The sequence below is a fragment of the Nannobrachium achirus genome, assembly GCF_963921795.1.
Source record: "Nannobrachium achirus genome assembly, chromosome: 20".
Lineage (NCBI taxonomy): Eukaryota > Metazoa > Chordata > Actinopteri > Myctophiformes > Myctophidae > Nannobrachium > Nannobrachium achirus.
In genome coordinates, this window is record NC_137827.1 from 47,967,468 (window position 1) to 47,991,958 (window position 24,491).

The window sequence follows — 24,491 nt, forward strand, 5'->3', positions numbered from 1 at the left end:
ACGAATATCACTGCGAGGCCTCGTGAGCTTGTAGATCGGCTATTTTCAGAGTGCAACACCCGAGCACAACCAAACATAGAATGACTCGTCTTTTAGTTCTACTGGATGTCTTCTCCACTCGTCCCTCACTAAGATTTTAATTTTTATTTGTTGATGAAACTAGTTTTAGTCATCATAGCTTCGTTTTTGTTTAGTTTTTATTCAGTTTTCGCCATAGAAATCAACACTAACAAATGCTTCCCCAAATCATTTCAGCTAACACTTGTGATTACAGCTGAAGCATACACTTCCGTCCAACACCCAGGCAAGGTGTCCACCAGCAGACGTACCTGAAGGCGGCGATGAGGGGAGCGTATATGGAGTCTCCATCATAAACATACAGGTGGTCCCAGCTGCACTCTGTAGCAAAGTGGTTGAAGCGTAGGCGAAGGATGCTGTTGGGCCTGCAGAGAGAGAGACAGAGAGATATCATACCACCAAACTCCAAAAGCACTGTCACACCCAAATCTCCATCTTGGAGTATCATGAGAGATTGATACACGCTTTAGTACGTTTTAAGAGCAGTTTGGTGTCACTGTAATGTTGTAAACACTGAAATTTGAAAAAAAAAAAAATCACAAATAATCTTCAAAATCCTAATCATCTTTAATTGTCATCATCTCATTGTTGCCGTTAATATGATAAGCTGTGCAAGTATAAACATGACAATTTAAACATTTGAACACTTTTACATGCCTAACTCCCTTCTGACAGCGAACGCAATAAGCCATCAGCTGCTGAAAACAAGTACTTGTTAGCAACCAGAGTTTGTATACAGTTAGAAGTGTTTCACCAAAAATGGAGACAATTACTTAAATTAAAATTCACAAGATTCACTTCGATAAATCCTACTGTCTCACCACGTCTTAATGCGGTTAAGCACATCAAATTGAATTATTTAGTCTGTGAAAAAGCACCAAATGTACTGGATTTCTTTAAATGAAAGGGCCTGGTCATATATTTAGCCCGCAAGCACCGCCCCACCTCTGCTCTCCTTTTTTTTTTTTTTTTGGGGGGTGGGGGGGGGGGGGGGGGGGGGGGGGGCAGCTATTGAATTGTCGCAGTCCAAGACTTTCCACAAATATCTAATACATTGCGGAAGGGCAGTGGCCTAAGGGATGAGAGAAATGGACTCATGACAAGATGAGTGTTGCTTCTAACCACTGGACAAGCCTGGCATGTGTTGGCGCATGCTGACAAAGTAGGCAAGTAATGTTCTGCCCGTTCTCTGAGGCACTTAACCTTCTATATCAACTCTTGAGGACCCTCGACAGTTACTACAGGGGTCCTCCAAATCCACTTGAACCATAGTGTCCATAATTCTGAGAACATCATTAGCCCAAAATAGCATTATACCCAAAAGTGCTTAGTTTATTTGTCATGCTCCCAGTGTGTACTAAACTTAAAGGGATCCCTGGTTAATACGACAAATATGCCTTAATACATTATAACTGTCCTCTATAACTGCAATGTAAAATTAAAACACCTTAAATATTGTATTTCTTCTAGAAAAAGTTAATCTTTCACTCAACAGGGGAAATGCCTGTCGCCAGTTGATGATGTCATAAATGTCATGTGTGATCTATCCCTATGTAATGTATGACATGCATGTGCAAATAAAAACAAACATAATACTTCCTATGGTTAATATGAGCATCAAATCAATATTTCAAATGTGTTTGTGTTAATCTTTTTGTCATAAATTACATAGGGATAGATCACACATGACATTTATGACATCATCAACTTGCGACGGGCATTTCCCCTATTGAGTGAAAAATGTGCTATTTCTAGAAGAAATAAAATATTTAAGGTGTTTTTAATTTCACATTGTAGTTATAGAGGACAATTATAATGTATTGAGGCATATTTGTCGTATTAGCCAGGGATCCTTTTAAGTGAGAAACAAATCCCTCTTGATTCTTGATACCTCTTAAATTATAAACATCAGCAGGCACTCAATGCCTTTTCCAGGCTTTATGTGTTGTGGATAACTGGTGGAATCACACTAGTATAAAAGTATGTGTTTGCAAACTTGGATATAAAAATAAAGTAGCACCTTTGTAGCAACTAGCAAATGTATTTGTAGTGCCCGTTATTAACCACCAGATTCCATATTTTGGCAGGAACATTAACCAAAAACAAAAGATCTACAAGCTCACAATGCAGCGCTTAAAGGGCCACTTCACCTCTGGTACAACCAGATCTTATTTTATTGTTGTTTGGGACACAATCAACACAACAGTTATTCTTTGTGTTCAATCTGTGTTTTGAGATATTTTAGTATTTCAGCTGTGCTAGTGATGCGTTTTGCATCATATGATGCAGCATGATGATGCAAAATGCATCATATGATGCAAAATGCATCACTAGCACAGCTGAAATACTAAAATATCTCAAAACACAGATTGAATACAAAAAATAACTCCGGATTGTGTTGATTGTGTCCCAAACAACAATAAAATAAGATCTAGTTGTCCCAGAGGTGAAGTGGCCCTTTAAGCGGGGGAAGTACAGAGTGAACTCATGTCCAGTTTTCTAAGTCTAGAGGACTGGTTCTCAAGCACTGAAAGGCTTTCATGTGACCTTAGGTTTACTGCAAATTAATGCTGTGGTTGAGTAACAATTATATACAATATTACATTATATTACATTTTCGGTTAATGAGTCCTAAATGGATAATGATATTTGTTTTTGTCCCTGGGTATTTCCCAGGTGTGTGTGAGTGTGTTTATGTGTGTGTGTGTGTGTGTGTGTGTGTGTGTGTGTGTGTGTGTGTGCGTGCGTGCGTGCGTGCGTGCGTGCGTGCGTGCGTGCGTGCGTGCGTGCGTGCGTGCGTGCGTGCGTGCGTGCGTGCGTGCGTGCGTGCGGCTCAGCAAAACGCTCCCCTGGATAAATACAGGCAAAAAGCAGATAGGAGAGACGGTTACCAGAGCAGAGAGACAGGAGAACAGGTGGATACACACACACTCACACAGTAACACACATGGACTGACAGACAGTTACAGACAAGACAGGATCTTTTTTTTTTTACTCAAAATGAGTACGAAATGATCCAGGATTCGAAATGGGTTGGCATACCATTAACACACTCATTCACTCTGATCATGTTTCATAACCACAGTCACATTGCTCTCTCTCTCTCTCTAGCCTGTGTATCTCAGACCAGTCTTCTGCCACTACAGACAGGCAGACACATCCAGCGCTCTTAGCAGACCAGAGAGCCTTTTAAGTCTCCAAGCGGATGTGGATGATGATGGGTGCTTATTATATCAGATATCCCTCCTTTCCAGCCTACTCCACAAATACAGGCACATATCAATCTCTTACCCTGTACTGTATGTGAAATATATTTTTGATCCTGTCTGTCTGTGTGTGTGTGTGTGTGTGTGTGTGTGTGTGTGTGTGTGTGTGTGTGTGTGTGTGTGTGTGTGTGTGTGTGTGTGTGTGTGTGTGTGTGTGTGTCTCTCTCGCTCCACAAAAATCCACAAAAACAATCAGCGTGGCATGTATGCTGCTGCCAAGGAAGCGAATCACAAATATTTTTTTTCAAATTCTTCAATGACAACAGTTTGTTGTGCGTATGTGAATGTATCATGTAAGATCCCAAACTTTTTACCTCGAGACCCAAAAGAGCAATTAGATGTTTGCCCAGGACCCAAACTAGAGAAAACAGCAGATCTACAAGCTCACAACGCGTCACTTGTGCCAAGTTGTGAGCTTGTAGATCGGCTATTTTCACTACTTCTTAAACATTCGTTTTTTAATTTATGGAATTTCTTGGATTTTTCTTTTATTTATTAAATGAATTACTAAGAAAATCATATTATTTTCTTATTCATGAAAAGAAAATGTTAATCTTTTGACAAAAAAATGTAGGACCAAACATGAACGGACCCATAGAAATGTGTCCGTCCCTCCAGGCTTTGCAGGCCGGTCTAGGAGCCACGCGTAACTCCATATTTTTGGGGTAGGGCTGGGACGGTTTTGTCCCGTGTCGCGGCGGCTTAGCCGCCAACTTCTGTAACCAAGTTGTTGAATTCCATGCCTTCACCAAACAAACATAGTTATTTTCCATCACAGCAATTTGGAAATACTCTCTCCAAGATGATGCTAGAGAGAGCATTAAGATCCTTTGATCTGATCTTAGATTAGACGCACAGTGGATGGATACATTTCGCCCCAAAAGTGCTGCACATTATTGCTTTGATGCAGGTAACATGAAAGTAGGCCAACGAGCGTCGATGGGTATTTTACTACATAGAGAACGAAAACAAGATTTTGATGTCTGTGACTTGTACAGTATGTGTATATACTGTATATTCAATTGAATGTTTTATGTAGATATCAATTGCTCAAAAGAATAGTAACCGAAAATATATCAAAACCGATGTTAAGATTCCATATCACAGACACCGTAACTTTCATCAGTAAAAAAGGGGAAGAAATAGAAATTAAAATAAATAAACAAGTTGCGGTAATGAGCTTGGCCCAGCTGCATGCATCACATAACCGGGGTATTTCGGTAAGGTGGTTATTATCCCAGCCCTAATCTGAGCAACACTATTTCATGATCCGTTATGTCTATGTTTATGTATGTAGACCGTCTTGTTTTTATGGTCATTTATGGGAGCCTAGCCGTTATAGGAGAGGTCTGTCTTTCTATCCTGGACCTATCAGCAAAACATTTATCAGCTTGCATGATACCAGTATGCCAAGAGGAAGTATGTATTGTAAAGTACATTATTTCTTCACATTTCATATATTTCTTTGGAAGATTTTACTTTAATTTTGTATTGTGGGTTGGATCTGGCTGAAACCGTGCCAATATTTTGAGTCATGCCTACAACAAAGTGGTGTTATTTCATTTGAGTAGCTAGAATTGTATTATTTGTAATACATGTGCCTAACCAGAGTTATAATATGTAGCCCAGGGGTCTTCAACATCATTTTCTGAGAGGGAGATGAAGCAGGGGACCCACACAACCTGTTCATAGATTCCATATAGTTTCATTGTTTGACAGCACGATCATTAGTGTATTTTGGATTCATGTCCATTTGTGTTTTCAGACACTTATTTAAACACTTGAACCGTCAATACTTAACTTGAGCACCTTACAAATTGCAGAGCAGATTGCTCGCGCCACTGTCCAATTCTCATATTGAGTTATTTCCCCTTTCACACAATCAATAGCTCACATGTCACGAGCCTAATAAACCTGTCTTCACCTCTTTACACCGCTTTGCGTCTTAAGTGGACGCGACAAGTGAAATCAATGAGGGATCGCGGCGTTCACCTGCATTAAGTTAGTTGAAAGAGAGTCATTTTCTCGACCGAATTCAACTGTCTGATCCGCCCCGTCACCCTGGAGTCCCATCTTCTGCAAACACGTCGAAAGAAGCACAAGAGCCATTTGCCATGACAATTAAAACCCATTCAGAACGGGCACACGTTATAGTGTATGAATATTTTATGCTTTAACTATTGAAAAATAGCAGATATACAAGCTCACAGCGCGGCACCGAGTGCCGCGCTGCGAGCTTGTAGATCTGCTATTTTTTAAAAATTGAGAAAATTAGAATTTTGACCCGATTCTATAAGTGTCTTTTGAATCCTTCTAAGATTTTTTTTTTAAAAACCTATGTTTCTATGTCAGCAATCTGGCCAGCCATCGTCAAAGAAAAGGTCCTTTTCACTTCAACTGGAGCTCAGTTAGTCTGTTCTTGTAGAGACTACTATGTCAGTGGTTCTCAAACTTTTTCATGTGAAGGACCCCCAAAATGATATTTATTTGGCCACGGACCCCCATCTCAAAATATTTAGTTCCAGGGACCACCCAGAAGCAAAATTTAAGTTACAAACGTTCGCTTTGAAAATACATTATATTCAAAGATTTGCACACATTTTTACGACTTTTTCGAAAATAGCAGATCTACAAGCTCGCAGCGCGGCACTCGGTGCCGCGCTGTGAGCTTGTATATCTGCTATTTTTCACTGGTTAAAGCATTCAATAATTCTAGGCCTAAATGGGTTAACCCGGGGCTGGTTCCTATCGTTGTATGCAGACCGTGTACTCTGTTATTGGAAATTCACTCAAGAATCAAGAGGGTTCTCGAAGGCTTTCTCAGAGCACACAGATTCTTGCAGAACATGCCCTATGCAGTAGATTAGAGTTTATCATGATTGATTATGTGTGACGTTATAGAGTAGATCATGTATTCATTGATTATACTAATATCTAGGTCTGTATGATGATACTAATACTTGATAGTTAGGAGTCGAGGCTAATGTTTTGGTAAAGCCTATCTTGTGATGGTACAGATCGCTCCAGAGGCCTTGAAGCCACACAGTATAATTCTAGTGTCGGACCATTCTTCTTGGCAGAACTCTTTTACCACTGCCCAGAGTGTTAATTGTATTTCTGTCCGTGATATCATGTTATATATAAACTTGACCACACACCACCTAATATAATTGTCTTGTCTCCTCATTTTCTCATGATTATTGATTGATCTGAATTCCACCACACCTACCAACATTTAGCTGCTTCTACCGCTAAAGGACAGACTATCGCAGATGGTGTGCGTTTGTAGTACTAGGGACGGGACGATAAGCGATATTATCGTTTATCTTGAAAAAAAAAACAAAAAAACGCTCACGATAATCGCATCATGGAGATTTAATTCATCGTGATATCGTCCTCCGTCATGCACTGGGAGCAATTCACCTTTTATTTGCTGAGCTGCATATCCGGTACCATTTAAACCCTCTGTAATTGATAAAAGGTACTTATAATATACATACTTGATACAGTCCTTTTTTTCACTCTCTATCAAATGTCTTTGCCAAAAAGAGACGATCTAGAAGCTCACAACGCGTCGCAACTTTTTTGGCAAATGTTCCGCCCAGGATAATGGATTTTTATTATTGCGATAATATTGTAAATCGCGATTTCTTTAGTCACATGTAGTCTGGGATCACTTCACTTTTCGAGGTTGTAACCGGTCTGGAGCGGAAACCACAATACGTCATGTTGTAGTACTCAAAGGACTACAATTTGCCAGAAAGATCAAACCGGATTCAGTTTTAACCCAAAATATTCCCCTGCGCTCAAGGACATACTTTTAGGGCCTACCTAATAAACCCCTTGATGCGGAGTAGTTTTGCTTTTGAAAAATGTGTTTGGTATATGCATCTTTTAGTCCAACTGTTAGCGACTGGCAATACTACACTAGGCTACTCCAGCATTTTAATAGGGATTGGGGAAACAAACAGGGGGGAACACAATCAAAGCGACGCCGCTTCTTCTAGTGGTTTCCGCGCTTTAGGCGGAAACCAAACGGCCTGTTGTGAACCAACACCAGGCTTTCCCCCAGAAAGCCTGGTAGGCGAGGTTATGTCACATGTAATCATGATCTGACATTTTCATATCGTCCCATCCCTAGTTTGTAAAGTGTTGGTGTTTTGAGGAGGGCTCCTGTGGTTCTACTTACTGTCCTTCAATGAGCCAGGTGCACTTGGTCTTATACTTGTAGTTCCCCGGTCCGTCTGTCAGGTATCCAGAGGGCCCAGTCAACCTGGAGAGAGGAAAATAAAATGTCATAGGTTGCTACAATGCTACTGCCTCTTTTTTGGAGCGGTGAAAGCGCTCCCAATGAACAGGTATGTCCGTGGGTATGTGGGTGGGTGGGTGGCTGGCTGGCTGGGTGGCTGGGTGGCTGGCTGGGCATGTCCGTAGCCTGGCAATACCTTGAGTGGCCACACACAAAACACTAGTTAAAGGAGGGGCGCTGTTTTGTGCAGGCCAGGCACACTCACCACTCACTCACAGGCACAGTTTACACTCACTCACTCACTCACATAGGGTACAGCTGCTCAAATTCACCGCTCCACTTCAAACCGAGGTTTGATTTTTTAAATGGTGTCCACACAACAAGCCGTTGCCCTTTAAGTGTTTTCTGCTGTACTGCAAATCCATCACTCCTGACGTGCCGAAGTGAAGTCGTCGACAGCATACGGTACGATCTGAGTGACACGTTATGTAATTGTAACCTTGTGATCTATATAACTAACACATCGGGTCTCCCAGCTCTACCTTTAAAAACATTCAACTAGGGGTGGGCGATATGGAAAAATACAATATCACGATATTTTCCCAAGCTGTATCACGTTATACGATTTTATCACAATTCTTTTTCACGTTGGTTTTTATGGTTATTTTTCAAGTTACTTGACAAAAACTAGACTCTCTGGGTTCCTTTTGCGAGGTCTAAATTGAACTTTACAATTATGTAACTCTGACAGTATACAAATGAAACCAAATGGACCCGTAAGGGTCCATTTGGTTTCATTTGTATACTGTCAGAGTTACATGGAGACCTTGACATTTTAAAGTTTGAGAACTACTGATTTAGATCAAAATGCAGGTTTAAATTGAATTCTGCAATGAATCTCTGTATTAACGATTAAACAGGATTTCTTTACAAGGCTCCCTCAATTGTATCACGATATATACGATACCTCTGAAAAGGCATATCGTGGAGACATTGTATCGTCTCAACGATAATTATCACCATATCGCCCACCCCTACATTCATCCCTGGTGTCAGGCAGGACACCTGTGTGGTTTGTCAATGCCAAGTTCATTTAAAACAGACAGTGCACCGAATTGGACTCAAGATGTGCCGCCATCTTAAAGCTATACTGTGTAAGTTGCTAAACTGGTGGTCTGTAGCAGTATAGCAAACCGCGGTCGCGTTTGCTTTTTTCGTCCGTTTTTCGCTCGCGGACCGGGCCGTCAGACCACCGCGTCCGCCTCGCCGAGACGCTTTCAATGAGGTCTCCCGTGTCCTTCTACGAGCAGCGGTTGGAGAGTTACATGCTAGACTCCTCCAGTGTAAACACTGCAGTGTACTTCCTGAAGGCGTGTTTCCTAAACCCACCAGAGAGCCCGGCAGTGTATGTTCTGCGCTGTGATTGGCCGGCAGTGTATAACCCTCGCTGTGATTGGCCGGTAGTGTGATGACGCAATTTTTGCGCGAAAACCGGTCCCGGACAGGGATCATAGAAAACATATAAAGAAAAGGCTTTAGAAGCTGAAAATAACGGAGTGGGGGTTCTAAAACTTTAGCCATTTAACAGCTAGGACCATTTTAAGATTTGTTTTATAAAAAAAGTTACATGGTACAACTTTAAATGACACCTCTGTCAGGAGATAACGTACATAAAACATTGTATATTGTAGCGTTGTACTGCTTCCACTCCGTTACAAAATATACCATCAGTGCAAAGATTCCTGATGTGGGTCAGCAAGATTCTGCTGTCTGAAAACATGCACAACTTTGACTGCTGCAATATCGCCCATGACAACCACTAGGGATGGGACGATATGAACACTTCAAATCACGATTATTGTGACCAAAGAAATCACGATTTACGATATTATTGCGATAATCAACATATCCCCAACATCCATTATCCTGGGGCGGAACATTTGCCAAAACAATTGAAGATCTACAAGCTCACAAAGTGTCGCGTTGTGAGCTTGTACATCGGCTATTTTTTGGCGAGATTTGGTAGAGAGTGAAAAAAAAAAGACTGTATCAAGTACCTATATTATAAGTACGTTTTACCATGGTTTAAATGGTAAAACCAGATACGCAGCTCGGAAAATAAAGGCGATTTGATCCCAGTGCATGACGGAGGACGATTTCACGATAAATTAAATCTCCACGATATGATTATCGTGATTCGTGAGTGTTTTTTTTTTATTACGGTAAACTATAATATCGCTTATCATCCCATCCCTAACAACAACACTGACCAGTCACAGCACAGGTAAACACTAACTACACCCGCCTCAACACATTCTCATTTATACGAGATAGAACGTCTCACAAACCAAAACGCCTCACGTGGCTGCACAAGCTACAAATAGAACAGTTACGAGTCTGGGAATTATTAGACAATGCTGCAAAATATTACCCAGAGTTCCTATACTGTCTGCGCCCCAAATCCAGACAGAGAGACATGAAGGGAAAACAGTGGAACAGTACGATGTGTAGCAGCAGCCCTCCACGGTACTGTCACACAACGTGTGGCATGGTGACGCAGCAGCGACAGACGTAATACATGATTTACACAGGGTGGGGGGTAGTTAAGTGTAGTCAGTCAGTGATTGTGTGTTAACAATGTAGGTCTCAGCCCCAGGCTGCAGTTTCACTCACTCACACACACACACACACACACACACACACACACACACACACACACACACACACACACACACACACACACACACACACACACACACACACACACACACACACACACACACACACACACACACACACACACACACACTTCTATAACAGTCTCTCTGGCTGCGTTGCAGACTCGAGGCTCACTTAAAATAATGATAATATGAACTAAGTCTTAGCGATCTACAGTAATGAAGACAGAGATGAGAATGGTTAGTGATGTCATCTCTTTTTTTACAGTCTTTGTTTTTCCTTTTAAAGTTCTATAAATGTGTCACATGAGGGTGAGGTGTTGAAGTGCAGAAATGATTAACCAAACACCCCAGTGTCATGCCAGTGTTTCATTTAACAGTTTAAGTCATACAAAGGAGATACGACACACAAAGTGTTGCAGACTTACAGCACAAACGATGTTAGTGACGGAGATTTTTTATTTTTTTTACTTGGCTGCACTGTGATCTGATAATATACAAACCCAAAGTGCCAAAGCTAGTTAACCACTAGAACCCCAGCATCCCTATTCTGGGGTGAAGGTTCACCAAACATAGCCGATCTACTGTACAAGCTCACGACGTGTCACAACATTGTAGATGTGCCGTTTTTGGTAAAGAAAGTTTAGGTAGATCAAGGTTAAAGGTCAAGGTTGTACTTTATTATTACGTCTTGTGTACAGGTACATAAGAGTAAAATTAGTTTTTGTTTGGCATCCTTCAGACAATGCAGTCAGCAGTCGTATATCAAAAAACAATATAATAACAGCAAACAACATCTAAAAATAATAATAATAATCTAAAAAGGTGTAAATAATAAGACGTAAAAAAAAAGATGAAAAAAATAAAGGAGTGCAAAAGGCAAAAGAGCAACAGGAAAAGAAAAGAGCATCCTCAGATGTACATGTGCAAAAAGTTAGAAAAAGAACTCATCGAGTACAGTGCAAATCAGGTCTGTTTCACTAAAGCATAGAGGGTTAAAGATCAAAACACCAAATAATTATTTGCAGCCTGCAGGAGAAGTTATGAAGTATTTAGTGATATAGTATTGAACAGTAGTTCACTACTTCGGTCCAGCTGTTTTGTTTGGGTGGTTCCATAGTCCCTAGTGGTCATGGGTGTAGCGTAGCTAAGTGCACAAACTACACAGGATTCTTGTATGATGCTGTTTCATAACAATGCTATGGTGCGATCTCTTGGCTTGTGGATAGTAATGAAACAGAAAAACTATGCATGTCTAGAACGGTTCCCAGGAGATGTGTACTGTAAATCCCAAAGTGTTTACTTTTCATGATTTAAATTAGGGCCCTCCCAGACGATAGCGATATCTACTAAGATCGTAGATCGGTGATCATTTCAAATGACAGGGATCCTCTTTCTTGAATTCGGGTTCAGATACAGTATATCCCGCTGTGCAAGTGAAATATCTGATACCTTTTCAAACTAGCCGTATATACTGGATTGACCGCCCCTAGCGATCTCGGGGGTTGAGTGGGGAAAAAGGTTCTTTGTTTTTCTTGCGCAGTTGAGAATAAAGAGGTCAAAATGCTCTGCTCCCAAAACAAGGCTGACGGAAGCCTTCCTCCTCGACAACACTACTAGAGTATCAAGGCATAATATCTTTGGCTATCATCTTGGCTGTCAAAGCAGTGATGCTTTCTGCCTTATCACAATGTGGCGTTTTGTCTGCCTCTCTCGCTCGCTCTCCGACCGTGTCTCCACTCTCCAGTCTCCGCACACGGGTGTCTCGCATTAATGTGATTTCATTTGACATCAACGTTGACGACGAGTAATACGCATACTTTGTGTTGTGTTTTATTGTCAATCTTGACAAAATCATCGCACACTACGGCGACACTGTCATTAACTCATACTCTGCGATCCCCGTTGAAACCGGGGATTTCCCGCTGTACCTCTCTGTGATGCCCGTCGTTCCCGGAAATTTAATAAGCTTTAATCATTATGAAACGATTAAAAGTATGATCGCTGTATATATCCGTTTCGGAGACTTTAGGCCCGCCCCCTAACTGTATCCAGTCGTATTTCCCGCTTGGACCGGATCTCGGTTTCCGTATCCTGTCCAAGGCCCCATCGTAGCTTCCATCCCATCTGTTTACATTGTAAACAGAGGAAGGAGCTGCACGTTCATTTCACGTCTTTTTTCACCCGTTTTCTTTTTTTATTTGATAGCTTTTCGATTCTTGTGCCCGCCTGGCATATGATCCACGCACATATCGTCTGCTATGTGCGCGAACGTGTCCATGTGTTACCATAGCGCACAACTGGCTTTTTTCAATGTTTTTTCATGTAAACACTGGCGGATAAGCAGGGATACAGCATGGCAACGGATATGTCTATTTCAATGGGGGTTTTTTTATTCGAAAGCTGTCACCGAGTCTACAGTCTAATAGATGAGTCGCGCACAGATTGTGCACGATGCGTGCGCGTGCCCACGTTAAAAGGTAAGGACAATTTGGCAGCTGCTTACTACAGCTATGTTTAAAATGGCAGCAAAATTGTTAACAAGTAAGCTTCAAGCATGCAAAAGGAAGGAGGAGGTATCCAGACCGCGGACCTGACAGTCTGTGCCACAGACATGCACTCCAACCCAGAGTCACAGACACATAACACACCGTTCCTCTCACATTTGGAAAACATGAACGCTGTAACATTTTTGAACAAGTGATTACAACATTTTAGGGGTAAAAGTAAAGTAAAAAGTAAGTAAAATAATAACAATCCGCCCTCTCTCCTTTTTTTATGCTACTGGCTGTTCTCTTATGGTTGAGCATGGACTGGCTTGGAGAGATTATCTGGAGAATCTCCCAGACAACATTCACACGACACGGATTGACAAGGATTTGTACCCCGCGGTGCAAGAAAATCAAGCTTGCTAGATATTCTCATAGGCACCGGCGAGGTCATAAAAAGTCTATTAAAACACTTTTGCTGCCCCTTACTTTGAAGGGATGCTTGGTGCTGCGCCGCTTCCTCCGTAGGCCGCTGCTATTATTTTGAAGGGTCGGATGGGGTTGTTTTTGCGCCGATGGATTATCACTTTACTTCAACGTTTACGGCATCTAGTCACATGACGTGTGTCATATGACAGTGTGTCATGGCGGCCGCAATCTGAGCCTAGTTTGTGCTGTAAACATGCCAGCTTTGGGATTAAAAAGTATTTTTTGAGTAAATGAAGTCTCTTTATGGGCCTCTCAATGGATTTACTATGGAGGAGCTTCACTTCGCGTGCACGCTCAAAGTGCGTTGTAAACAAATCGCAGACATTACCGATGTGGGCTGGACCGGAGCGCCGTATATTTATAAACTTTATTACAGGCTCAAGGCCCACAGGGTAGAAAACAATACATTGATTACACAAACAAGATAAAAAATAAAAATAAACAAGAAACAGTACAGTACATTTACCCAGCCCCTCCGGAGCTAAAGAGGCACTCATGCCAGTGTCCTCTAATGGTAGAAGTGTACCTGACAGAGCTACATCCAAATCCATTCAAGGAGCGATCCAGTCTGCACATGAATTTATAAGTCAGGTTTCTCAACAGAGCCATGAAGGTGGTGAGACCCAAAGTAACAAAGAGCTTTATAGTATAGCGTATAGTAAGTAATAATACTTTTACTGTAAATACAGTAACAGAGACAAGGAGCGTCGTCAACGGCGTCATGATATTAACCCTTTCAATGACGGTGAGGACTGTCAACAGCAGCATAAGTGTTAACATACTCTCATCGCGTCGGGGTCGTGTTCAAACCAAGCCGGAGTTTATGGCCGAACTTGCAAATTCCCGGGGAGGTCATAAAATACAGAACGATATCCCATCGGAGCAGGGGTCGCGTCCATTTGAAGGGGCCCTTAAGAATGACTTCAAGCGCTAGAGGAGCTTGTGGATCGGCTACTTTTGATGCTTTTGTGTGACTGACTCTGTAGTATGATCATGTAGGGCTGCTGGGGTCAATCATGTAAATATACTTTGTTGTAAAAATGGTGTCGTACAAGAATATGGAAGATAGACGACCAAATGAATCTGCTATTCTTTCTCACAATAAAAACCTTAATTGGCAAAAGTTTGAAATAATCGTAATATTGATTTGAAGTCATATTGTTTGTACATTAGTGCTTCGACTACAATTGATTAAAATAGCTCACCATAAACCCCACCACCACGTACCACCCCTCATTTCACGTGGCAGGGACTCTGCAGTTGGCTAACGAGCACGCTAACAGGCATAATTACAGAACACACATGGCTAATACAGCCTGCGAAGTCTGCAGGGAGTCTTGGCGCTCACAGCTAGCAAGACAAACAGGGCTCCCTCTGAGGCTGCGAACAGGCCTCGCTCGGTGAAAATGCCAACTAGCGTCTCTCTCTCTCTCTCTCTCTCTCTCTTCATTTCAGAATAGAATTGTGTATAAATAACAAACCATCCAGAACCGAACTTCAGCACTCTGCTGCTATTCTTCTCTGTGTAAACCAGTGGTTCTCAACCTGTGGGTCGGGACCCCTAGAGGGGTCCCCAAAATTATGTTGGGGGCTCCCCAGATGTTTAGCAAAATGTTAATATTGTTTTCTCACTCACAGACCAACATACAGTATACAGTAAGTGTAGGGTATCTGCACATTTGGGCGGCCATAGCTGAATGGTTAGGGAGCCTGCCTGGGGAACCAGTTCCCCTGGTTGTCCCAGGTTCGATTCCCGGCCAGGATAGCAATGTCGATGTGTGTCCCTGAGCAAGACCCCTAATTGCTCCCCCCCTTGCGCTCCTTGTGGGCTGCACTGGGTTCAGCTGGGTTAAGCTGAAAAAAAGCAGCTGGGTTGGGCTGCGATACCCAAATTTCCCTCGCGGGAGGAGTAGGTAACTATCACATTTCTGAAGTGACAATTTAAGGACTTGTTAGTACCTCTGGTCAAACACTGGTCAAATTGTCAAAAATTCGTCTCAGATCGTCTATTTTCACAATGGAATAGATCGAGTCAAACTAAATATAATACCAACTCCTACAATTCCAAGTGCTTGTGCAAGGTTCAAATATGATTATTTTGGGGGTCACGGCCTGAAAAGGTTGAGAACCATTGGTGTAAACGATGTAGGCTATTTATTCCTCTTCTGAGGCCTGCAAGCTGTATATTCTGCAAGTGACTTTAGATGATATTTTTGTTATATCATGTGTTTGTACAGTGCTGCATACAATGTGTGATGGCTAAACTATTTCAGAGCCATGACATTGTCGTTTTGATGATCTTTTATCAAGAACTTGTGCAGAGGCCTGCAAGCTTCTAAGATGAATTGATGAATTGATCAATGACATACATCCAAAGCATCACTGCAACACACTACAGCAGGGGTTTTCAACCAGTGGTCCAGGGACCACCAGTGGCTGTTGGGGGTTACAGGTGGTCCCCAGGTAAATGATGGGAGTTGGTAAACAAATGGACCCTTTATAGATCTTTAACTCTTGAGTGTGAAATGAAACCAAACAGACCCTTGCTAAACAGCTGCATTACTTAATTCACAAAGAGAATGTAGGAGAATTGTTATTTTGCTCAACGTGTCGTCTCTCCTATGGCGCCCACATACAGCATGGAATTGTGGATAAAACAATAAAAAATATTTTACATTTTGGGTCGGAGAGGCTAAATCTCATCAAATGGTGGTCGGTGGCTCAAATGCCAAATAAAGAATGGACCTCGACATGAAAAGGGTTGAAAACCACTGCACCACAGCATCACAGAACTTCAAATGAACAAAGAGAAACAAATTAGATGTTTCTTTGAATTTTAGCTATTAACTCATTGAGTGCCTATCCCGAATTAGTTCGGGATATATTATCGCATCCCAGAGTGCCTATCCCGAACTAGTTCGGGATATAAAAAAAAAAAAAAAAAAAAAAAATTGAAAATTTTTTTTTGGACCCCATCAAATCTAGTGAACATGATTTCAATCGCGATTTTGCATGTTCCACCCCCATACAACCCCATCTAACATACAGGGCAGCCATGTTTGTTTACATAACATGTAAAACATAATGGCGATTATCTCAAGAATGCCTGAACAGATTTCCAATCGGATTTTTTTGTTTGAAAGCTGTGAACAAACTGCACAAATCCACTCCAATGCAATCCAGGATTGCATTGGATTTTTTAGAGCTCATTCTTCTCTGTTTTTTCCCATGCATGAGGTGTGCAAGGTTTAATCATGGCTAAGTTGACGAAAATAAGGCTTCTAAAATGCTTGGTAGCCAATAGCTAACTTCAAGCTAACTTCATCCTCTTCCTGTACATGCACAAAGGAAAGTGTTCAGGCAAGTCATGGCTGCAGGGCTTCTGCATATACCAGCATATCTCTATGGGATTTTCTATGGCCACTGGGCGCCCTCTAGTGGTGAAAGGGGTGGCACTAAATGAGTTAACTACCCATGTGTGTCCCTACTCCCTAAATGGAAAAGGGGTGTGAAAATGTTCTTGCATCAAGGCGAACGATAACAAACAGCCATTTGGGTTTTGTTGAACATTATTACCAGTAAGACTCCCTAATCGGAAGATAGTTGGTCGCTTATCTCCACAAATAGGGCAACAATTTGTTTTTCCAAAATCTTCCTGATGGTGGCGTTAGATGGGACAGATGCGTTTTGATTACATGACTGTAGAGATACTGTGTGATTTGCGTGATTTTAGGGCAAAATCTGTAGGAGCAGTGTCCAAAAATGTTTAAAAAAATCGGCCGGCAGGTGGCGCTAAATGGGACAGATCGATGTTGATGAGATGAGTGTAGACATACTGTGTACCGATTTGCGATTTGCGTGATTTTAGGGCAAAATCTGTAGGAGCAGTGTCCAAAAATGTGTTTGAAAAAATCGGCTTGATGGTGGCGCTATATGGGACAGATCCATGTTGATGACATGAGTGTAGACATACTGTGTAGCGATTTGCGTGATTTTAGGGCAAAAATTGTAGGAGCAGTGGCCAAAAATGTGATTTAAAAATCGGCCTGAAGGTGGCGCAATATGGGACAGATCCAAGTTGATGAAATGAGTGTAGACATACTGTGTACCGATTTGCGTGATTTTAGGGCAAAATTGTAAGAGCAGTGTCCAAAAATGTGTTTTGCAAGAATCGGCCTCATGGTGGCGCTAGAAGAGGGCCATGTGAGAAATGAGGGGTGGGGTCTCCGCACTGCCTTGGCGGACGAATAGGTACCGGCCCCAGCTGTCCCGGACAATCCTAGCCCGAGTTATGGCATTTTATGTGAGCTGCAGTGGAGGGGGTCCTCCACTGGGGGCGTCACCACTTTTGCATCCGTTCTGGAGCACCAGGAGTCGGTGGTCCCCGGGAATTCCCCGTGAGCAGCCCCGTTGGGGTGGTCATTTGGTCATTTTTGCACATTTGGTAATTTTTTACACCTGGGGGTCGCCCAGGGAATTTGGCATGGATCGGGGCAACGGTTGCGGAGATATGAGCAGGGCAAAAGTGTGACGTGTGACGTGTGACTGACAGACTGACTGACGGAGGGACTGACAGCCGGTGGAGGTTTGGATAGTATAGGAGTGCAAGTAACTGCGACCTACGGTCGCAAAAACACAACGAGGCCTTTGGATCCCACTATGGCCATCAATCCATCCACCGCTCTCCTTTCATTGTAAACAGACAGTGTGCGGAACTGCAAACGGTAAAAAAGCGTAACGGTCATGAAAGCAAAGTCAACATTCAGACAGTATCTAGAGAGCCAGCCCTGAGTGGTGACACTGTCTGAGTGGAAACAGAGCATGCCCAGACAGAGTCAATAATACTACAGTGGACAAGGGCATTCTCCCCATCAGACTGTGTGTGGGTAGACAGTCGATGAAAGATGAGGCAGGTTATATATTCTGGGTTAACGCAGTGGTTCTCAACCTTTTCAGGCCGCGACCCCCAAAATAATCATATTCCAACTGAGGACCCACTCACCCACCCTGACGAGCACTAAAGCCTGTATCAGAGTCTACGGTGGACTGGTGGAGACCTATCCACCGCAAATTTGAGGTGGAAAGCTTTCCACCTCAAGTCAGAAAATAAGTGCAGGCCATCATAGTCACGGCCCACGGTGAAGTCCTTTACCCCGTCTAGACCGGTTCAGGTCGACCAATCAGTGAACGGGGTGTAGAGCCTGTCTGTCTGATAGTAAAAACAGAGAGATGTGTTGGGACTCACGGTGGAAAGCTCTCCACCGTGAGGAATGATGTAACATTGTAGTTTCATGACTCAAAAAGACTCGAAAAGACTACACCGCGGTGTAAAGCCTTCCACCGCGGACCCGACTATGATACGGGCTTTAGAGTTGAGGAATTACATTTTGTATAACACGGTTCTATTGTGAAAATAGCAGATCTACATGCTCACAACACCTCTAAAATTTGACAATTTGGCCAACATTTAATTTGTAATTTAATTGTTTTTAATTTGTCAACCTGTGGGTTGGGACGGGGTCCCAACCCACAGGTTGAGGACCACTGGGTTAACCGACCGAAAATATATAGAATCCGACATTTACAACCAATAGCAAACATAATCTTAGATAATTGAGACGCATGTTTTTTCCTTTTCTTTTTTTACATTGTATAATGGTGGTGTGCAAAAATAGTGAAAATAAATATGCAATCTACTATTGTAGATCTAACTATTGTTGATGATATTGTCACTACTTTGAAATAATTGTGGTATTGACTTTAGTCATGTGGTGTGAAAAATATGACTATATTCATAATGTGTGTTGAATCAATATGAAAAACTGTATTCAATCAATCAAACCAACCAACCAATCTATGTGCACAAATAAACAGAATATAATTAAACATTGTAGATTGTAAAAACAATATGCAAATAAAAGCTTCCCCCATGGCTCGGTATTCAACCGCTAAGCAACAGATGTTGATTTTCATATTCATGTTTTCTTAATCTGCATACAAGCTCAACCCAGCCATCACAAAACAACCATCACATGGGCCAAAATATAGAAGGCAACACATACAAGTATTCCGAACAATGTCACAAACATTACCCATTTAGGCCTAGGATTATTGAATGCTTTAACCAGTGAAAAATAGCAGATATACAAGCTCACAGCGCGGCACCGAGAAGTGCCGCGCTGCGAGCTTGTAGATCTGCTATTTTTGAAAAAGTTGTGAAAACGTGTGCAAATCTTTGACTTTATGTATTTTCAAAGCGAACGTTTGTAACTCAAATTTTGCTTCTGGGGGTCCCTGGAACTAGATATTTTGAGATGGCGGGTCCGTGGCCAAATACATATAATTTTGGGAGTCCTTCACATGAAAAGGTTTAAGAACCACTGACATAGTAGTCTCTTAAGAACAGACTAACTGAGCTCCAGTTAGGTGAAAAGGACCTTTTCTTTGACGATGGCTGGCCAGATTGCTGACATAGAAACACAGTTTTTTCAAAATATCTTAAGACACTTATAGAATCGGGTCAAAATTCTAACTTTCACGATTTTTCAAAAATAGCATATATCAATAACCTAGAATAGGCCTAGAATATAACAATTCTAGGCCTAAATGGGTCGACCTCCACCTACTGTAAAACACACAGTGTAGTGCAACATCTCCACACAGGTCCACAACATTCTGACCATCAGTTGGAACAGAAATGAAAATGATCCCTGGTTACTTAGCAACAGCCACAAGGGATGGTTCTGGTGTCAACATGGCTGCCAACGGCACCTGCAGCTTCCAAAAGTGTCCAATGTAGCATCTACAGTCCTGCTGTGAAGGGATGGGTGGGACAGGCCCTTGACCCATGGTCGGGTCAACAAAGCAATCAAACCAATCAACGGTGTGAGGTGAGACAAGAGTATGTCAGCGAGGGAGAATGGGTGTCGGCAGTCTCCTGGGCATCAGAAGAGTTCAGGGGAGGAGGCTAGGGAGGGACCATCAAAACCAGCAGCTCACGCTAGCAAGAGGCTAAATCACTTATTATTTTCGACTGGTTTACAGGCTAGATTTTGTTTTATCGCATTTAATAAGAGGGAGAGAGAGTGAGAGACTATATACTGTAGTCTGTGGATCAGCAGAATGTGCAAGCTGGGGAACCGAGAAGACTCTTACCCGAGGGTAACATGTGATATAAGACCCAACACCCAGCCTCCCAAGACAGACCCGTGGACAGACAGTCTGCGTAATATCATATAGATCATGATCTTCATTTCCGCGGTTATCGATCAGTTTATTGGAATGCTAACATAACATACTTAATCTGCAATAATTATGCTTTTCACATGGTTCGAAGGCCCCACTGTCACTGAAAACGGTTGATAACTTAACAGTACACGCAGAAAATACAGTAAATCGATTAAGTTCCCCAAACTATCAAAAGCGCAATTACCATCAGCAGCATGTGTCGTTAAGGGAATATAATCAATATTGTTGTTTTAGCCATGCTTTGTGCAGCCACGGCACCAACAGAAGGAGTTTGCTAAAAACCAGTCTCTGTGATATATTAGCTCGCCTATAGCCTAATGCCCCTTGGAAGTCAAATGATTCATTATTTACTGCTGCCTTAGACATTAATTGCACTGGGGATGGAGGGTGGGTTAGTGTGGGGCTGCAGTTTGAGGGGAGAGGTGGTTAATGAAATGAACAGGGCTGTGCAACTAGACGGGCTGCTACTACGTTGTTAAGTGGATTTGGACAAGGCGTTTATTCACAACGCTGTACTCTCTGGGGGGAAAAATAAAATAACGAAAAACCCCCCCAAGCTCATTTCTCTCTGCTGCCACAAATCAAACCAATCCAGGCAAATTAGAATTTTGTACCCTCGCTCGGAAAAAAACCCCCACCCTTGGGTCTTTGTGCCCATTGCGCCAACAACACACCGTGAGATTTCCCTCTGCGGTCATCATCTGATCAAAAAGAAGGAATGCAAGGGTATGACTGTGACCTGACTTCCATACCAACAATAAGAGAACGTTATGGACATGCATGATTATGAGTTATATTAACGAGGCATGAACTGCTTTTCAAAATGTGCATAAACTGTCAGAAATGTGCGCATGTGCTTTTGTAGTACAGCATGTGTCTTCAACAGGGGGTCCGGGACCTCTAGGGGGTCCTCAGAGTTACTGCAGGGGGTCCTCCAAATCTTTTTGTGATAGAAACGTTTTTCTCCTTTTTTTATATTAACCATTTGAACCCTAGCGTAGATATTCTGAGAACTTGAGCCAAAAATAGCAGATCTACAAGCTCACGACGCCTCGCGCTGCGAGGCTTTGTGAGCTTGTAGATCGGCTATTTTCAGCAAAGAGGTTTGGTGTAGAGGGGGAAAAGAGCAGACTAAGTACAGAGTGAAAGGCCAAGTTTAAGTATTGACGGTTCAAGTGGATAAATATCTGAAAACACAAATTGACAAGAATCCAAAATACACTGAAACTATACGGTATCTACGAAAAAGTTGTGGGGGGTCCCTGCTTCATCTCTCTCTCAACTAAGGGGTCCTTGGCCTGAGACGTTGAATACCCCTGGCATAAACTGTAAGAAATGTACTGTTGTAGTACAGGATGAATCACACCAACCCAATAGACTTAGGCTGGTCCTCTCTAACTCGATGGGCACTGCATGGCCCCAACACTGCCAGGATTAGTGGTTTCATTGTCTCCACCAGCCGAAGGCATGGGGGAGAGTATGTTTTCCCCTTCGTCCGTCCGTGTGTCCGTGCGTGCGTGCGTCCGTCCGTCCGTGCGTGCGTCCGTGTGTCCTCGCAGTTTGTGTGCAGCTAATCTCAGTCGCCGTTGGCCCGGACGCTGCCAAAGTGAGCACACACATTCCCTGGATGCCAATCTAGAATCTCTGCCCTAAATTTTTCAAATGGGCCTTTTCTAGCGCCACCTAGTGGCCGATGTTCGCAAGACACATTTCTGTGCACTACTCTTACAGATTTTGTCCAAAAATCCTACAAATCGGTAGGCAGTATCTCGACAGTCATGTGATCGATATGGATTTGTCCGATTTTTCATATTCCATCCTGATTGGCTAAGATTGGCTTCCAAAGTTTGTAGGATTGAGCCGTTTTGATCAAAATGCCTCAAATCCCAAACGCAAAGTGCAATTATCACGAAATCGCGCACACACGTTCCCACTAGGTCGAGGAAGAAATGCCACTTCAAATTTTTGAAATCAGCCTCATGGTGGCGCTATAACAGGCCCATTTGTGGTTTTACCTATAACTCCACCGATCAGTTTCAAACTTTGTAAGCGCACTCCCTAGAGGCTAAGGATAAACCTTTGCCCTGCATTTTTCACATCAGCCTTTTATAGCGCCACCTTTGGGCCGACTTATGTAAAACACATCTTTGGATATTACTCCTTGAGATTTTATCCAAAAATCACGCAAATTGGTACACAGTATCTCTATAGTCATGTGATCAAGTCCGATCTGTCATATTCCATCCTGATTGGCTAATATTAGCTTCCAAAGTTTGCAGGATTGCTCCATTTTTGAACAAAATGCCTCAAATCATCAACGCAGCTTGCGATTACCGTGAAATTTGCCACACATATTCCCACTAGGTCAAGGAACAAATGCTACCTTTTTCACATTGGGCTGTTATAGCGCCACCAGCAGGTAGACTTTAGCAAAACACATTTCTGGAACACAATGCTTCAAATCATGCATGCAGTGTCCGATTGCCATGAAAGATCTAAGGTGACGAACATATGCCACCCTTTTTACATTGGCCTATTATACAGTAGTACCGCCAGGACGCACACCCTGGTGGAGACCTGTGCTCGGAAGAGCACTGCTTCTAGTTCACTATGTAGCTCAAAGGGCAGAAAATCAATTGCCTAAATAACTGGGGCCTGGCACTGGGACAGCCAGGGTTTAGGGTTCGGTTCCATTCCCTTACTTGCTCAGAGAAGGGTAAAGCATTGCCTTTGTGACAATGGCTCGATTCTGCATCTGCACAGCTCAAACTGGAATGCTTAACCCATTAAGACCACTTTAACCATTATTTTATTACTGTTCTCCTGCAATTGAAATGCTTTTCATCCTCTGTCGCCCATTCTATTCTCCCCGTGAGTTTAACGCGTTCCTCCTCGTGTGTGTTTACATTCCTCCGGATGCTGACGTCACCGCAGCAGTGGATACACTAGCAGAACAGCTGACGGGGGCGGAACGTAAATACCCGGACAGTTTTGCTGTGGTGCTTGGGGACTTCAACCAGGCTCATCTGAGTCGGGCTCTCCCTAAATACAGACAGCAAGTCACATGTGCTACTAGGGGTGAGAACATTCTTGATCACTGCTACTGTACCATCCCGCAGGCATACCATTCTGTCCAACGTGCTGCTCTGGGCAGGGGTGATCACCATCTCATCCATCTGATCCCTCGCTACAGGCAGAGATTAAAAATATCAAAACCTGTAGTGCGGAGTTTCAGAGTGTGGTCCAGTGAGGCAAGTGAGCGACTCTGTGCCTGGCTGGAGAGTGCGGGCTGTGACCAGGACTTTGTTGAGTGGGCGGGGCCTGAGGCTGGAAACAACCTGGATGAATACACGGACACTGTGACATCATTCATCAGCCTCGGCGAGGAGGTGTGTGTCCCCCTCCGCTACAGGAAGATCTACAACAACGACAAGCCCTGGTTTTCAGCCCATCTCAGGAGGCTGCGGTCGGAGAAGGAGGTGGCCAGGCGTAGCGGCGACGTGGCCTTGTTCAGGCGAGCCAAGTACGAGTTTGCTAAAGCGGTGAGGGAGGCGAAACACCGCTTCTCGGAGAAACTGCGGCAGCAGCTCTCTGAGGGGAACTCCTCCTCTGTCTGGAAAGGACTTAAAACCATCACCAACTATAAGTCCAGGTCCCCACAGGCGTCTGACAACCTCCCTCTCGCCAACGAGCTCAATGAGTTTTACTGCCGCTTTGAGAGGGAGAGTTTCCCCCCTGCCCTCCCCCTCCACCCCCCCCGGACACAACCACTCTTCTCCCCCCCAACCCCACCACCTCTCACTGTCACAGAGAGAGAGGTTAAGCTGCTGTTCAGGAGCCAGAACCCCCGGAAGGCGTCCGGCCCGGATTCTGTCTCCCCCTCCGTCCTGAAGCACTGTGCTGACCAGCTCGCCCCGGTGTTCACCAACATCTTTAACACCTCGCTGGAGCTCGGTCAGGTACCAGCATGCTTCAAGGCCTCGACCATCATTCC

The 24,491-nt window shown here is 43.1% G+C and overlaps 1 protein-coding gene across 1 annotated transcript in view; it reads right to left on the reverse strand.

The window, feature by feature from the left end:
* The window catches only part of atrn (attractin), a gene marked incomplete at its 5' end in the record, with an annotated part of 253,285 nt that overhangs the window by 218,609 nt on the left and 10,185 nt on the right, over positions 1 to 24,491 (reverse strand). The window contains 2 exon segments of the mRNA XM_080750193.1: positions 330 to 443; positions 7,534 to 7,617. Coding sequence (XP_080606319.1) covers positions 330 to 443; positions 7,534 to 7,617 — 198 coding nt within the window.